Source organism: Xenopus laevis, chromosome 6S, assembly GCF_017654675.1.
Source record: "Xenopus laevis strain J_2021 chromosome 6S, Xenopus_laevis_v10.1, whole genome shotgun sequence".
Lineage (NCBI taxonomy): Eukaryota > Metazoa > Chordata > Amphibia > Anura > Pipidae > Xenopus > Xenopus laevis.
Window position 1 is genome coordinate 3136782 of NC_054382.1, and position 17420 is coordinate 3154201.

A 17420-nucleotide genomic window follows, 5' to 3' on the forward strand; every position below is an offset into this window, starting at 1 on the left:
CCCCGCATCGCTACAGCACGGCCCGCATACTCGGATTTCTGCAGCAGGGCCTCGACAAAGGCCTTCGCCTTGCCTCCCTCAAGTCTCAGATCTCTGCCTTGTCCGTACTTTTCCAGCTCAACATTGCACTGAAATCTCCTATTCGGACCTTCCTGCAGGGAGTCGCGCATCTCGCCCCTCCCATTCGGGCACCTGTACCTGGTTGGGACCTCAACCTAGTCCTGTCGGCTCTGCAGGGTGCTCCTTTCGAGCCCCTCGCTCAGGCCTCGGATGTCCTTCTCACCTGGAAGACCGTGTTCCTCCTCGCTATCACGTCGGCCAGACGAGTATCCGAGCTAGCAGCACTTTCCTGCCGTTCGCCTTTCTTAATTTTCCACCAGGACAAGGCTGTGCTCCGGCCCATACCCACCTTCCTGCCAAAGGTAGTATCGGCCTTCCACCTCAACCAGGACATCGTGGTTCCATCCTTCTGTCCACACCCTAAGTGTTCTAAGGAGACTGCACTACATTCCCTGGATGTGGTCCGCGCTCTCAAATATTATGTTCACAGATCCGAATCCTTTCGCAGGTGTGATGCTCTCCTCGTCATTCCTACTGGTCCACGGAAGGGTCTGAAAGCTTCCAAGACCACCCTTGCCAGATGGATACGATCCACGATTCACCGGACCTACCAGATCGCCGGTAGACCTTCTCCTCTGAGGGTCACGGCCCACTCGACCAGATCACTGGCGGCTTCCTGGGCAGGGCGGAACAGGGCGTCTGTGGAGCAGATCTGCAAGGCTGCCACATGGTCTTCCATCCATACCTTCACCCGCTTCTACCAGGTTCATGTTGCCTCCTCCTCTGAGGCTGTTTTCGGTAGGAAGGTACTGCACGCTGCTGTGCAATCTTCCGCTTGATCTACCCACCCTTCTGGGGACTGCTCTTGAACGTCCCTCCAGTGCCTGTGTCCCCCTGAGATGAGAGAGTAAGATGGATTTTTGTCTTACCTGTAAAATCCTTTTCTCTCTTCATCGAAAGGGGGACACAGGCACGCCCATCCCTTATGATCTCAAGCTTAGCCGCGGAAGGTTCCTTAGACAGTTCTGTCTAGATCCAGCATCACCTCCTGGTGGGGCTCCCAAGCCCTTGTGTTTTTAGCTCCTTTTGTCCTTGTTGCGTGGACATCCGTCAAGTTAGCCCAAGGTTCTTCCTTGGTCAGTTCTAGTTATTTCCTCAGTTATCTTTTACACTTTTAACGTTCTGGGGTGTGACAGCCTCCTGGTGGGGGTTTGGCCTGCTGGGATAGGCGGGCTGGCCCCTGGGAGGGCTGTCAAAGTTCTTGTTTTTAGTGTCCTTTCCTCCCGGAAGGTGAAGTTAACCCCCTCCAGTGCCTGTGTCCCCCTTTCGATGAAGAGAGAAAAGGATTTTACAGGTAAGACAAAAATCCATCTTTTTGCCTAACTAACTATATGAGAAACATTATTTATTTTGCACAGTCTGTCTATTTACCCAGTTTTTATTTTTACACTGACCAATTCCTTTCATGTTTGAGCTGTAGTGCAATTCTAATGACATTCTCCCCTTATCCCTGTAGGATTTGGGCTGTGGTTCCAGCTTGGGGCTCATCTCAGACAACCTCCTCGTTACAGGAGGACTGGGCTGTGTGTCTTTCTGGGACGTTGGTTATGGGGACCTCTTGCAGACGGTTTATCTGGGGAAGTGTGAGGATTCGCAGCCGGCGCGTCACATTCTAGTGTTGGACAATTCGGCTATAGTGTGTGACTTTGGCAGTGAGCTGAGCCTGGTCTACGTCCCCTCTGTGCTGGAGAAGCTCGACTGAGACCTGTGGACTGGGACCTACAGCTCACGCTTTAACCCTTGCCTGCCCTTGCAGCGGGGCAGTTACTGTTAGTTGCCTATAATATATTCCAATGGAATTCTACAGTATACCTGGTACAGCCCCAACCTGACGGGTTGGTACTGTACCACGGGAAACGCACGACCAAAAGATTCGTAATGGATCAGTAGCACTTCATTGTCATCCGTGGATTTCGGCATGATCTATGCCCTGGAGGGAACGTATTCTGTTATTAGGGTTGTCCAGTCTCAAGCCAGTCAAATGTGATTGAACAGCTGTTGAGGGGATTCTGGGAGTTGTAGTTTAGGTGGGACGGCCCTATGCTTTATTGATACCATTATGGGTGTGGCCAGGAGCTGTACAGGCAGTTTAGGGTGAAGAGGGTGTTGTTACAGCACAGGCAGTGGGGCCCTTCCTTGCAGGTGGAGCACAGGGTGTCTGACTCCATTCACATTCCCATTAGGGAATAAAAAAACACTACACAATGTTTCCATCCCACCCCAATATTCTGCGCGCAGGACTCCCCGGTATTCTGCGTGGCCAACCATGTAAATGTCCTACAATATTGGGAACAAGTGAATGTGTCACATGGTACAACTTATGGCTCCACCCACTTATGAATGTGTCACATGGTACAACTATATAAAGGCAACGAGGAACATCTCATATAAATTATTTGTTCCCCCCCCATCATATAATGTTTGTGTCACATGGTATGGGATGAATAAAAGAAAGAATCAGCCCTCGTAAATAGAGTTTGTCGGCACTCATTTGGTTATGGGAGGGACAGTGCCAGCTGGGAGGGGCTTAAGCCTAAGGCCACTCCTTCCCCTGGGTGGAACAGAGTCAGTCACGTGACATGAAAGCAAACAGCCTGCTCTGTTGACTCGGATGTGTCACGTTATATGAAATAATATTTTTGGTAAAGGTTATAATTTATTTTGATGTAGATCTTATTCTTTATAGAGCTTGAAACGGTTAATTGTACATTTGTGCTCTTGGTTTCTGTCTGTTTTGTTTTTTTGGATTTTTTTTTTATCTCTTCTCTTTTCTTACATAAAAGAATTCTACCTGATAATCCATTGCTCTGTCTGTCTTTATGTGCAGGGGGTTGATGTTTAATATCCTTATCATTTACAGTAGGGGGTACATTATCCCTTATAATACATGAGTGATACTCAGAGTTCCCTGTATAACTCAGCCTGCAGCCTTGTGTCTTTATATGGTCACAGAACAACCCCTCAGTGACTTCTAATATCCTTATCATTTACAGTAGGGGGTACATTATCCCTTATAATACATGAGTGATACTCAGAGTTCCCTGTATTACTCAGCCTGCAGCCTTGTGTCTTTATATGGTCACAGAACAACCCCTCAGTGACTTCTAATATCCTTATCATTTACAGTAGGGGGTACATTATCCTAAAGTGCTGGCTCTTTCACATGAAATCACATGACCAGGCAAAATGACCTGAGATGCACCTACACACCAATATTACAATACAAATAGAATATGTGACAATACAAATAGAAGATGATCCTGAATATGTGATAATACAAATAGAGGATGATGATGATGATGATCAGTGATGAACAGTGGAAAACTTAAGGGGTGAGTTTGCTTAAATGTTAATAAATGCTTCCTGCTTTCATATACTTACAAAGATAAGCTTTATATACATTGAAACTGTAACACCAAAAAATAAAAACATGTTTTTAAACTTAAATTAAGCAATTATAATATGCTGCTGCTAAGCAGGTAAAAGTTATGTGTTTGCTTTAGAAAGACTACTATAGTTTATATAAACAAGCTGCTGTGTAGCCATGGGGGCAGCTATTCAAGCACAGGATACACAGTAGATAACAGATCAGTACTACTATAGTTTATATAAACAAGCTGCTGTGTAGCCATGGGGGCAGCCATTCAAGCACAGGATACACAGTAGATAACAGATAAGTACTACTATAGTTTATATAAACAAGCTGCTGTGTAGCCATGGGGGCAGCCATTCAAGCACAGGATACACAGTAGATAACAGATAAGTACTACTATAGTTTATATAAACAAGCTGCTGTGTAGCCATGGGGGCAGCCATTCAAGCACAGGATACACAATAGATACAGATAAGTACTACTATAGTTTATATAAACAAGCTGCTGTGTAATCATAGGGGCAGCCATTCAAGCACAGGATACACAGTAGATAACAGATAAGTACTACTATAGTTTATATAAACAAGCTGCTGTGTAGCCATGGGGGCAGCCATTCAAGCACAGGATACACAGTAGATAACAGATAAGTACTACTATAGTTTATATAGTACATTATATAGTTACATTTTTGTTATTCTTTCATTTCAGGATTGAGGCTTTTGAAGAAACAAAGAATAAAACTGAACTTGTGGAAGTTGGAGAAAAGTCAGTATATGAAACAAATGTACCAAAATTAAGAGGTGACATCGCTCCCCCAAAATATTCTTTCAGCACATTTGTAAAGTTTGTACTTGGAAAACCCTGCGCTAAAGAAGCCCCGAGATGTCTTGTATCCTACAGTTCAAAGAGGAGATCGGTGTCAGCTCAGTCACAAGTAATGATGTATTCACCAGTAATGTAACTAGAGGGGGCGGGCCCTGGTGCGAAACGTGCAGCCCCGCCCCCTCCGTACGCAATTATCTAACCAGAAATCAGCGGGGCGTGAGCTGCCGGGGGGCCCTGAGGGGGTGCGGGCCCTGGTCCAACTGCACCCCCTGCTCCCCCGGTAGTTCCGCCACTGGTATTCACTTCACTACGTCTCCTCCTCAGTCTGCACGGCTAGAAAGGAATGTAATAGAATAGTATAATATTGCTCATTTACTGCTCTGTGCACTCCGCTGTTACATACTCACTGAAGCAGTTGTTCAGCCGTCCACAAGTATCTCTCCCTGTGTTGGGCTGTAGCTCCATCACTTGCTCCGTTCCTCTGCACATTTACAGCCGTCGCTTTTCCTGCTTTCTCTGGTCTCTTTCTCACTACAGGTAGTCGTTAGGGTCAGACTTTCCTCCATTCTTGCCTCCGTGTATGACTCGGCTTCACCCAGGGAAGGTCACGTATTTTGAGACTTTTCCGTTTTCTTGTCGTAGACATATTCTGCACTTACATTAGAATTCTCATTGTTCTGCCGAAGATTGATACCTTGGGTTCAACGTTATACCAAAAACCCACACATGTCACATGGTTTATCCCCTACTCCTGCAGCCGCCACAAAACTAATTGATAAATGATACAAGAAAGAATTGTTAGAGAAAGGGATATATTTAGACACTTTTATTAAATTTCATTATCACAGACACAATCTGCACTTACATTAGAGTTCTTAGTGTTCTGCCTAACGCGTTTCATGTAGAGAGGTCACTTCCGCAGAGGCTCCCCTACTGTTATTTATATAGAGAATAATCACACATAAGGCAATACAAATACACATTATGGGGCAGATTTATCAAGGGTCGAATTTCCAAGTAAAATATACTTCGAAATTCGACCATCAAATTGAAATACTTCGAATATCGAATTCAAACTTTTTTCATAGAATTTTGCTATTCTGTGGTCAAAGTAAAATCGTTCGAATCGAATGATTTTAATTCTAGGCTAACCTAGCACTTCGGCAGGTTTAATTTGGCAAAGTATTGAAGTCGAAGTATTTTTAAAAAGACAGTTCTTCGATTATCAAATGGTCTAATATTTTAACTTCTCTCTTTTTTTATTTTCCAAAAATAGATACATAGCAAGATATCAGATACAATTATACAGAAAATGCATCATCATGTTCTTTTACAGAGTACAGTGACACACAAGTTACATTTGCATGGTAATGTTTACAGAGAGTCATCTGAAGGTAAATGTAGTAAAAGAGAGAAAGAGAGATAAACTGTACCAAGGCAAAGAAATCAATAAACATTAAGGGGCAGATGTATGAAGGGTTGAATATCAAGGGTTAATTAACCCTCGATATTCGACTAGGAACTAAAATCGTTCGACTTCAAATATCGAAGTCGAACGATTTAGCGCAAATCCTGCGATCGAACGATCGAAGGATTATTCCTTCGATCGAACGATTAAATCCTTCGAATCGAACGATTCGAAGGATTTTAATCAACCGATCGAAGGAATATCCTTCGATCAAAAAATCCCAGGCAAGCCTATGGGGACCTTCCCCATAGGCTAACATTGACTTCGGTAGCTTTTAGCTGCCGAAGTAGGGGGTCGAAGTTTTTCTTAAAGAGACAGTACTTCGACTATCGAATGGTCGAATAGTCGAACGATTTTTCGTTCGATTCGAAGTCGAAGTAGTAGTCGAAGGTCGAAGTAGCCCATTCGATGGTCGAAGTAGCCCAAAAAACACTTCGAAATTCGAAGTTTTTTTTATTCGAATCCTTCACTCGAGCTTCATGAATCGGCCCCTAACAAAAAAAAATTTAAAAAATTATATATATATATATATATATATATATATATATATATATATATATATATATATACATACGTACGTCCTCATTATTCAAGTATCAACAAAGGTGATACGTGAGTTATGCCATACGGGATATGCTCGGGTAATTTCAAATTAGGTAATGAGTAATAAGGGGAACGAAGGAGATTGTTTAAATTCAGACCATGGTTGCCAACGTTCCATATGAACTTCTCTCTTATCCTCAATAAGTGAGGTCAAATATAACATTTCCTCGTCGGGAAACATATTGTGGTATAGAAAGTGTTGGAGAGATCCAATTTAATGCTATTACCCATCTAGCAGCGGCCCATAATTGTAATAATAGATAATTTGCTTCTTTGGACAATCCAGGGTAAGGATAGTTTAACAAACTGTATTGTGGACAACATTTCAAGGAGACCTTTAGTATTAAGGAAGCCATGTTCACTATTGTTTGCCAGAAGTTGGTTACTATCGGACAGGTCCACCAGGCATCTTTATAATCGCTAAGCGTGCCACAACCTCTAAAACATAGTGGAGATATATTAGTGTGCATTAAGCTTTTACGGTGTGTTGTAATATACCATCTAGATAACACTTTATAAGATATTTCTCGAGTTACAATATTAGTTGAAATTTTATGGGTGGAAGTGAGTGCTCTAGACCAACTTTCTAAAGTCCAGGAAAGATTAAAGTCTCTCTCCCATGCCGTCATATATGAGGTAAAAGTTAGTGGTTGTGCGTCGATTAGCGATGAGTATATCTGGGAAATATTCCCCTTAGTAAATTGAGGATTTCTGCAGCAGCTTTCATACCAAGACCCCTTAAGAGTAGGTTTGCAGTTTATCTGAGAGAAGTAAAAGTGAGAAAGTTGAGAATATCTCAGAAATTCTCTTGGGGGTACAGCTAACTGATCTTTAAGAGTAGTCCATGATTTGAAACCTCCAAGAGTTAAAAGATCATACAGCTTGGTAAGATTGTGAGATGACCACCATTGAAAATCTTTATGATGCATTCCCGGAGGAAAATCCGGATTTCCAATTATTCCTTGCATAAAGCTATTGGTAGTTTGTGGAATAAGCTTAGCTTTCAATGTGTGCCATAGATGCAAATGATACTTGACATTGGGGTTGGAAATAGTATGTTTTGCTATATTTTTGGTAGTAGTCCATAACAGTGCTGAAAGCTGTAAGGGGAATATGGTATCATTTTCAAAATCGACCCAGCGAAGCGTACCAGGGGCGCCATGCCATTGAATAATCTGAGCCAATCTGGCTGATCTATAGTACAATTGGAAATTCGGAACTTTGAGACCGCCTTGATGCGGATGACGGTATAGAACATTCCTATTCAGCCTATGAAATTTGTGCTTCCATATGAATTGCCAAGCCTGTTTTTGTAATAACAGGAGGTCTGTCGTTCTGACAGCAATCGGTAGGGCTCTAAATAAATACAAAATCTTGGGGTGTACTATCATCCGAATAGCAGCAATACGACCATACCACGAGATAAGTAATTTGTTCCAATTTGTAAGAAATGTCCGCAGTTTGCTATACATAGGTGGGTAGTTGTGTTGGTATAAAGTTTGATAGGACTTTGTGATTTTAACTCCAAGATAATCTATTGTGGTAGTCCGCCAATGAAAAGGGAAATTGAGTTCTAATAGTTTCAGATGTGAATGAGGAATATTAATAGGCAAAGCCTCTGTTTTGGAAACATTTACTTGTAAACCAGAAATTTTAGCAAATTTGTCTAAAAGAGAGAACAAATTAGGGAGACTCGTCAGGGGTTTAGTAAGAGTAAGGCATATGTCATCTGCATAGAGATTAAGCTTATGTGAATGATCTTTTTTTTACATATCCAGTTATATCTTCATTATTGCGAATAAGGCAGGCTAAAGGTTCAATAGCTAAAGAAAACAATAAAGGTGATAAAGGACACCCCTGACGAGTCCCCCTATGAATTGGAATTTGTAAGGTTTGGCGCCCTAAAAATTTTATATATGCCATTGGGTCACGGTATAACACTCGTAAGGCATCTAAAAAGGCTCCTGAGATGTTATACTTAGGGAGAATATGAAATAAATATGGCCAGGTAACAGAATCAAATGCCTTTTGGATATCTAACATTAATACCAAGTTTAGATTGAGAATGGTTCGCATCTGCAATAATATTAACAAGTTTGCGGATCTGTAGTTTGGCGTCCAGGGATAAAGCCAGTTTGATCTGGTTGTATCAAAGTAGGTAAATATTTGCTAAGCCTAGTGGCCAAAATTTTTGAAAAAAGTTTTACATCCACATTAATGACCGAAATAGGACGATAATTTTGTGCCTCCGAATGGTCCTTTCCCGGTTTAGGGATTAATGATAAATTAGCCTGCAACATCTCTGGGGGTAAAGAGTGGCCTTGAAGCATTTCATTAAACAATACTACCAGATGAGGAAGGAGAAGTGTTTGAAATTTCTTGTAATAAATGGACGGGAAACCATCAGGCCCAGGACTCGAGGCATTTTTTAATTGTTTAATTTCAATTTCCTGGAGAGTAATCGGGGAATTTAAAGCATCATTATCCTCCTCAGTTATTTTAGGTAAACGAATGTGTCCTAATAGGTTCTCTTTAATCACCGTACAATCCGGGGTTGGAGTAGCATATCATTTAGTATAACATTCTTGAAAAACTTTCCGAATCTCTACAGGGTTTTGTAATAGGACACCATTCCTCGATTTTATACCATGAATGGGCTTGTATCCAGATTCTAATTGTAATTTCTTTGAAAGAAGCCTATCGGGTTTATCCTTTAAGCGAAACAATTTCTGTTTAACCCATTTAGTCTGTTTATCGGCCCTAGAGTGCAAAAGGGAGGTTAGACGGTGCCTTGCTGCCTGTAATTCAGTAAAAAGGGTGGAAGTCGGGGCAGTCTTATGTTGTGCTTCGAGATGGGATACTGTCATTTCCAATGCTGTTATCTGGTCATTATATGATTTCTTATGGTGAGTGGCCAATTTAATTATTTCCCCTCTAATAGTGCACTTATGTGCCGCCCATAAGGTACCCATCGATAACTCATCATCTATGTTCTCAACCCAATATTGTTCTATGGCATTTGCAATGTGTTCTTGAACTCCCGGATTCAAAATTAGGGTTTCATTAAGTCTCCAGGCAGATCTACCAGGGATGGAAGTGGGTAATTTGATGTTAATTAGCACTAAGGCATGATCAGACCAGGTGATAGTATCTATAAGTGCCGAAGTCAGGGAAGGCAAAAAAGCTTGTGACATAAAAATAAAATCTATTCGGGAATAGGAACAATGCACCGGGGAATAAAAAGTAAAGTCAAGGGTAGTGGGGTTTAAGTATCGCCAGGTATCTACGAGAGCGGCATCTATTAGCATACGTTTCAAAAATTTCGGAGAAGCAGCAGAAGTGTGTGAAAGTGTTCCTGTACGGTCCAATGATGGGTTCATTACTAAATTAAAATCACCCAAAAAAATAACCATTCCTTTAGCATAACGATGTAACAAATCAAAGACGTTAGTATAAAATAGCTGTAGCCCCGGAAATGGAGCATAAACATTAATAATGGTTACCTCTGAACCCAATATAGTGCCCTGTAAGAGAATATATCTGCTTTCTGAATCTAAAATGATTTTGTGCGGTGCAAAAGGCAAATGTGAGCGGAATGCGATTGCAACTCCCCTTTTCTTTTCTGTATAAGTAGTGGCATATATTTGGGCATAAGACTTATGAAGATAAGTCAGGGATCCCCAACCTTTTGAACCAGTGAGCAACGTTCAGAAGTAAAAGGAGTTGGGGAGCAACACTAACATGAAAAATGTTCTTGGGTGGTGCCAAATAAGTTCTGTGATTGGCCATTTAGTAGCCCTTATGTGGATTGTCAACCTACATTGAGGCTTTGTTTGGCAGTGCACCTGGTTTTTATTTAACAAAAACTTGCCTCCAAGCCTGGAATTCAAAATTAAGCTCCTGCTTTGAGGCCACTGGGAGCAACACCCAAGGGTATGGAGAGCAACATGTTACTCACGAGCTACTGGTTGGGGATCACTGAGATAAGGTGACGGACCGGTGTGTTGCCGGTGCGTTTCTTGCAAACCTACAACATCCACATTATGCCGTAAATAATGCAGTGATGCTATTTTCCGCTTAATTGGAGAGTTCAATCCCTTTACATTATGTGAGATAATATTAAACGCCATACAGAATTAGAAGCAGAAAGCAATATACTGATCCACCCATATGGATTGGAGCCCGTATAGATATAACAGGTGCTATTGTAAATCTGATACCCGTCATAGCAAACGTATACAATATCGGAGACAAAAAATAAGACATAAAAACAATGTATAAAAAAAAAACAATAACCAACTAGTATGGAAAAAAAACAGTAAATTCAAAAAAAAGTTCAAACTTGTCTGAGGATATAAAATCCTCGAGTAAGCCATAACCGTCACCAGTGAGTCCCACAACAGTGATCCATGGCTATCTAGAGGGAGGGAGAAGGCCATGAAGTCAGGACAAAAACGGCAAAAACATGCAAAACCAGAGACAACTTCCAAACGAAATGTGCATTAAATCTCTCGGGAACATAGTGGCTATAGTCAAGGTGAGAAAAAAAAAACAATAGTGGTATCCAAATTCCAGTCGCTATAGTAGCAAAATTACCGTCAAGGCTTGCGTCTCATCGGTTTCTTGTCCCATATTGGTTGTAGCGGAGAAGTATTTCTTTTCGGAGTAGATAAACTTTCCGTAGGAGTAACACCCAAATGAACCAGAAGTCCTGCGCCATCTTGAGGATCTGTAATGGAGAATATTACCCCATTCTTTAACACAGTAAGTGGAAAGGGAAAACCCCAGCGATACTTCAAGCCAGCTTGTTGCAATGCCAGAGTCGTCGGTCGTAATTCTCAACGTTTTTGCAGGGTGGAAGGTGCAATATCTGGATACAATTGTAAGGGTTCCCCGTCCAATTCCACCGCTTCATGACTTCTAGCGGAACGAAGTAGGTCCTCCTTAGTTTCAAAGTAATGGAGTCGAGCAATAACATCACGAGGGGGTTCCCCGACTTGTGGTTTAGGGCGAAGGGCTCTGTGCACCCTATCCACCATTAACAATTCCGAACTATACTCTGGCAATAATTTAGAAAAGAGAAGCTCAAAGACTTTTGGTAGGTCAGTAAAAGATTCCGGTACATTTCTGATTCGCGGTGTTCAGGGCTGCTTGCAGGTGAGCCGGCGCCATCTTGGTTTTTCGTCAGGCCCGGAGTGTGCTTCTTAAAGAAGTCTTTCTGCGAACCACGGAGTTTAGCAGTAGCCATCGTCGAATAATTAAGATCCTGCGGGGACACTTTACCAGATCAGCGCTTATGAAGGCGAATGAGTCCCCTTAAAATGCCGAGATCGAGTCTGCTGAGGAAGAGCTCCTAGAAGTTACGTCCGGACAGCATGGCGTCAAGCTCCGCCCCCCAAATGGTCTAATATTTGAACTATTTTACTTTGAATCGAAGTCGTAGTATCCTAGTCGATGGTCAAAGTATCCAAAAAATTACTTTGAATTTCTAATTTTTCTAAAATTCCCTCGAATTCACTTTGACCCTTGATAAATCTGCCCCATGTAATAAATACAACAAATTACAATAAATATGTTGAAAAAGGGTAAAATACAAAAGGGTATAATATTCCTAAAAATACAAATCGTTTTTCTAAAAGAAGTCCATTCTAAATCTATATTTAACCCTATAGGTGTCATAGGTCCTAGTCCATAGATCCACTTCATCTCCTCTTGGGATATAGACCTCTTCCTAGCTCCTCCACTCCAATTAGGCTTATTATAACTAATGCCTATGAAAGATAATAAGCTGGGATCTCTATTGTGTATTTCACAAACGTTTATTCTTGGTAAAACCATTCATTAATGTCTTCCCCTCATCTAGTTTTTAGTTTCCTTGCTGTCCTTCCTACGTATTGTTACAAGGGCACATAAATATATAAAAAGGAAAAAACTTTATTAGGACATACTCTAGCCTGACACGTTTCGTGCCAAAGGCCATAGGTCTATGGGTAAGTGCCCATCTTTGGCATGAAACGCGTCAGGCTAGAGTATGTCCTAATAAAGTTTTTTAATTTGTATAATATTTTGGCTACGTCTTCACTAACAGTAAGTCTTTCCCAATTTTTACCTTTTAAAATGATTTAACTATGTACAACCCTTGGACTGGTTGTACTTTGGGACATGACTACTGTGTATAATAATTCTTTATCCCCTTTGAATAAGACATCCGTGACTTTAATTAGACTTATAACGACAGTTAGGAAAGTGCAGGCAAACACCACAGTAACATTTCACATCAATATATAACAGTCTTTGTATTGCAGGGAATTAGTTGTTTGATAGTGGGTTTCCCTTCTTGATAGATGTAAAGGTCTCCACCATGTTTTTGGGGCGGGTGCTCGTCCTACTCGCTACACAATCTTTGCAATACATAAAACCAGGTTTACTTTAAAGCCAAACCTCAACTTGTCCCAGAGTTTAAATAACTTGAGACCAATTTCTGTTTTCTGTTATTTGACAGTCTATAGACAATCCTTGGTTGTTCTCCCACTATATCTTTCATGTCATTATCCATTTTCAACACATGTCACTGTCTTTTCATTATCCCTTCCAGTTGCCTGTGATCTGTATTATATTGGGTTAGAAACACAATCTCCTCTTTATCCTCTTTTTCCTTTTTGTAAAAGTTCCTCTTGTAGTAGCTGCTATTTTATCCCTAGTTTTATCTAACAATTCTTTTTGTAACCTGAGCAAACCCACAGCTTTAACCAGTGCACACTAACACTATATTATACATTCATTACTTTAAACCCCTTTCATTTTTTACTGTAACTGTTCCTTTAATATACCAATGTTTTTCCATGTTGATAGCAAGATGTACACAACATACAAGGCATTTTATCACTGGCAACGTTTAAAAATATAATCCACAGTCTTTGGTATTTCTAAACTAAAATGAAAGTAAAATTAAATCAAACAAAAACAAATTCTATATTAATTGAACGTGGCATAAAGCTGTAGAATAGCTGCTAAATACAATCACATACAATCACACAATAGAAAATCAACTCAATTATTGTTCTAAGAAACAGAATCGCTTCTACCGAAGTCTTAAATCGGATTTATTTTCAGTTTTTTTATTTACGGTTATTAGGAGTCGGAGTCGGTACTTTTTTGGCGACTCTGACCCCAGATACACAATTGTAACAGTCCTCCAGCTCATGTTATAGACTTTCTTCAAAGGGCTACACACAAATTTATATGTTCACCTTCACATTAGTGATGCACCAAATCCACTATTTTATTCCACTAATATGCAAATTAGGGGTGGGAAGGGGAAACACTTTTTACTTCCTTGTTTTGTGACAAAAAGTCCCTCCCCTTCCCTAATTTACATATGCAAATTTGGATTTGGTTTGGCCAGGCAGAAGGATTCGGCCAAATCTGAATCCTGAAAAAGTCCGAATCCTGGATTCAGTGCATCCCTACTTCACATACCTACATCTCAAAATTACAAAGGTACCAGCACTCCCATTTTCTACAGATAAAACCACCTTTATTTTCACATATGGCAACTCCAGCAACATTTCAAGCCTCTCTGGCCCTTCCCTGACAAAGTCCACTTGACCCAAAGGAATATTGTTTAGGCATCTTCTGTGGTGGCTACTGGAGTACAGGATAAAATCATTGACATCTATGGGTTTTTTCTATAAGTTTGTAGCCAAGGAATCAGTCTTTGGCAGAGCACTGAGAAGTCGAATGCAGAGTTTGTCTGTGATCAGGAAATTGAATAATAGTCCTAAATATATACGTGGCTTTAGCTCTCCTATTGCTCTTTGCTACTTGAGTGGAGCTGCGTTGTGCATGGAGGCAGGAACGGTGGAAAAGTCTGACCCCAACGACTACCCGTAGTGAGGAGGAGACCAGAGATAACGGGACAGGCCCCCCGGCAGTAAATGTGCAGAGGAACGGAGCAAGTGATGGAGCTACAGCCCAACACAGGGAGAGATACTTGTGGGCGGCTGAACAACTGCTTCAGTGAGTATGTAACAGCGGAGTGCACAGAGCAGTAAATGAGCAATATTATACTATTCTATTACATTCCTTTCTAGCCGTGCAGACTGAGGAGGAGACGTAGTGAAGTGAATACCAGTGGCGGAACTACCGGGGAGCAGGGGGTGCAGTTGGGCCAGGGTCCGCACCCCCTCAGGGCCCCCCGGTTGCTCACGCCCCGCCAATTTTCGGGAAGATAATTGCGTACGGAGGGGGCGGGGGCCCGGCTGCACGTTTCGCACCAGGGCCCGCCCCCTCTAGTTACGTTACTGGTGAATACATCATTACTTGTGACTGAGCTGACACCGATCTCCTCTTTGAACTGTCGGATACAAGACATCTCGGGGCTTCTTTAGCGCGGGGTTTTCCAAGTACAAACTGAACAAATGCGCTGAAAGAATATTAAGGGGTTAAGCGCTGTTCCTTCTCTTTATTATGGTATTATTATGGAAATTCCTTCCTGACTCCAAGATGCAATGGGACCAGGATCAACTTGTACTATGAGCCTCTCCCATATCCCTGTATTCCCTCACTTACTAAACACCATCCAACCCCTTCTTATACCTATCTAATGTATCAGCCTGTACCCCTGATTCACTTCCCAGCTCTCCCTGTAACACCCCTTTCCCTCCTCTAATCTCATTGGCTCCCTCCTGTCTGCTGGGAGGAGCTACTGGTGAATAAAGCATCCGACCCTTCCTTGTACCTATCTAATGTATCAGCCTGTACCCCTGATTCACTTCCCAGCTCTCCCTGTAACACCCCTTTCCCTCCTCTAATCTCATTGGCTCCCTCCTGTCTGCTGGGAGGAGCTACTGGTGAATAAAGCATCCGACCCTTCCTTATACCTATCTAATGTATCAGCCTGTACCCCTGATTCACTTCCCAGCTCTCCCTGTAACACCCCTTTCCCTCCTCTAATCTCATTGGCTCCCTCCTGTCTGCTGGGAGGAGCTACTGGTGAATAAAGCATCCGACCCTTCCTTGTACCTATCTAATGTATCAGCCTGTACCACTGATTCAGGGAGACAATTCCACATCCTCAACTCTCACTGTAAAACTGTTGTGAAATAAATATGTTTCATTATGTTAATCTATTTTAATAATAAAAATATAAATGTATTTATCTTGTTTGTTGGATTTTTTCATGTTTAAGAGAACAGAACTAGTAGCTGTACTGATAAGTATCTCGTTATTCCAAACAAGTGAACATCAGTTTATAACCAAACAAGGAAGCAGCTGCCCATGTGATATTCCCCAAAACAAACAGATTGTTGGGAAATCCCTTTCTAATAGGGGGGCTGTACTTGTTACCACATATGATTCAGGCTTTTGGGGGACCACTTCAAGATCTGGGGAGTAGGATGATGGGATCTCTCTGTACAGACTATGAGCAAACTTAGGGGACTGTTCCTGCTGAATTGTGCTTAGTACAGAGGATACCTATGTGCCATAGTTTTATGGGATCTCTCTGTACAGACTATGAGCAAACTTAGGGACTGTTCCTGCTAAATTGTGCTTAGTACAGGGAATACCTATGCTGCCATAGTTTTATGGGATCTCTCTGTACAGACTATGAGCAAACTTAGGGACTGTTCCTGCTAAATTGTGCTTAGTACAGGGAATACTTATGCTGCCATAGTTTTATGGGATCTCTCTGTACAGACTATGAGCAAACTTAGGGGACTGTTCCTGCTAAATTGTGCTTAGTACAGGGAATACTTATGCTGCCATAGTTTTATGGGATCTCTCTGTACAGACTATGAGCAAACTTAGGGGACTGTTCCTGCTGAATTGTGCTTAGTACAGGGAATACCTATGCTCATATAGTTTTATGGGATCTCTCTGTACAGACTATGAGCAAATTTAGGGACTGTTCCTGCTAAATTGTGCTTAGTACAGGGAATACCTATGCTGCCATAGTTTTATGGGATCTCTCTGTAGAGACTATGAGCAAACTTAGGGACTGTTCCTGCTGAATTGTGCTTAGTACAAGGGAATACCTATGCTGCCATAGTTTTATGGGATCTCTCTGTACAGACTATGAGCAAACTTAGGGGACTGTTCCTGCTGAATTGTGCTTAGTACAAGGGAATACCTATGCTGCCATAGTTTTATGGGATCTCTCTGTACAGACTATGAGCAAACTTAGGGGACTGTTCCTGCTGAATTGTGCTTAGTACAAGGGAATACCTATGCTGCCATAGTTTTATGGGATCTCTCTGTACAGACTATGAGCAAACTTAGGGGACTGTTCCTGCTAAATTGTGCTTAGTACAGGGAATACTTATGCTGCCATAGTTTTATGGGATCTCTCTGTACAGACTATGAGCAAACTTAGGGGACTGTTCCTGCTGAATTGTGCTTAGTACAGGGAATACCTATGCTGCCATAGTTTTATGGGATCTCTCTGTACAGACTGTGAGCCAAACTTAGGGGACTGTTCCTGCTGAATTGTGCTTAGTACAGGGAATACCTATGCTGCCATAGTTTTATGGGATCTCTCTGTACAGACTATGAGCAAACTTAGGGACTGTTCCTGCTGAATTGTGCTTAGTACAGGGAATACCTATGCTGCCATAGTTTTATGGGATCTCTCTGTACAGACTGTGAGCAAACTTAGGGGACTGTTCCTGCTGAATTGTGCTTAGTACAGGGAATACCTATGCTGCCATAGTTTTTTGGGATCTCTCTATACAGACTATGAGCAAACTTAGGGGACTGTTCCTGCTGAATTGTGCTTAGTACAGGGAATACATATGCTGCCATAGTTTTATGGGATCTCTCTGTACAGACTATGAGCAAACTTAGGGGACTGTTCCTGCTGAATTGTGCTTAGTACAGGGAATACATATGCTGCCATAGTTTTATGGGATCTCTCTGTACAGACTATGAGCAAACTTAGGGGACTGTTCCTGCTGAATTGTGCTTAGTACAGGGAATACCTATGCTGCCATAGTTTTATGGGATCTCTCTGTACAGACTATGAGCAAACTT

At 41.7% G+C, this 17420-nt stretch overlaps 1 protein-coding gene and 1 long non-coding RNA gene across 2 annotated transcripts in view; one reads left to right on the plus strand and one right to left on the minus strand.

The window, feature by feature from the left end:
• The window catches only part of scap.S (SREBF chaperone S homeolog), a gene marked incomplete at its 5' end in the record, with an annotated part of 50011 nt that extends 47089 nt beyond the window's left edge, over positions 1–2922 (plus strand). The window contains 1 exon segment of the mRNA NM_001091808.1: positions 1577–2922. Within this exon segment, the coding sequence (NP_001085277.1) occupies positions 1577–1822 (246 nt within the window). The 3' untranslated portion in view covers positions 1823–2922.
• Positions 2923–4132: 1210 nt separating this feature from the next.
• Positions 4133–5257, minus strand: LOC108720045. Its single transcript, XR_005962344.1, has 2 exons — positions 5184–5257; positions 4133–5086 (listed from the first exon to the last, which is right to left on the minus strand). It is a non-coding gene; the product is annotated as an uncharacterized LOC108720045 (long non-coding RNA).
• Between the last annotated feature and the right edge of the window lie 12163 nt (positions 5258–17420).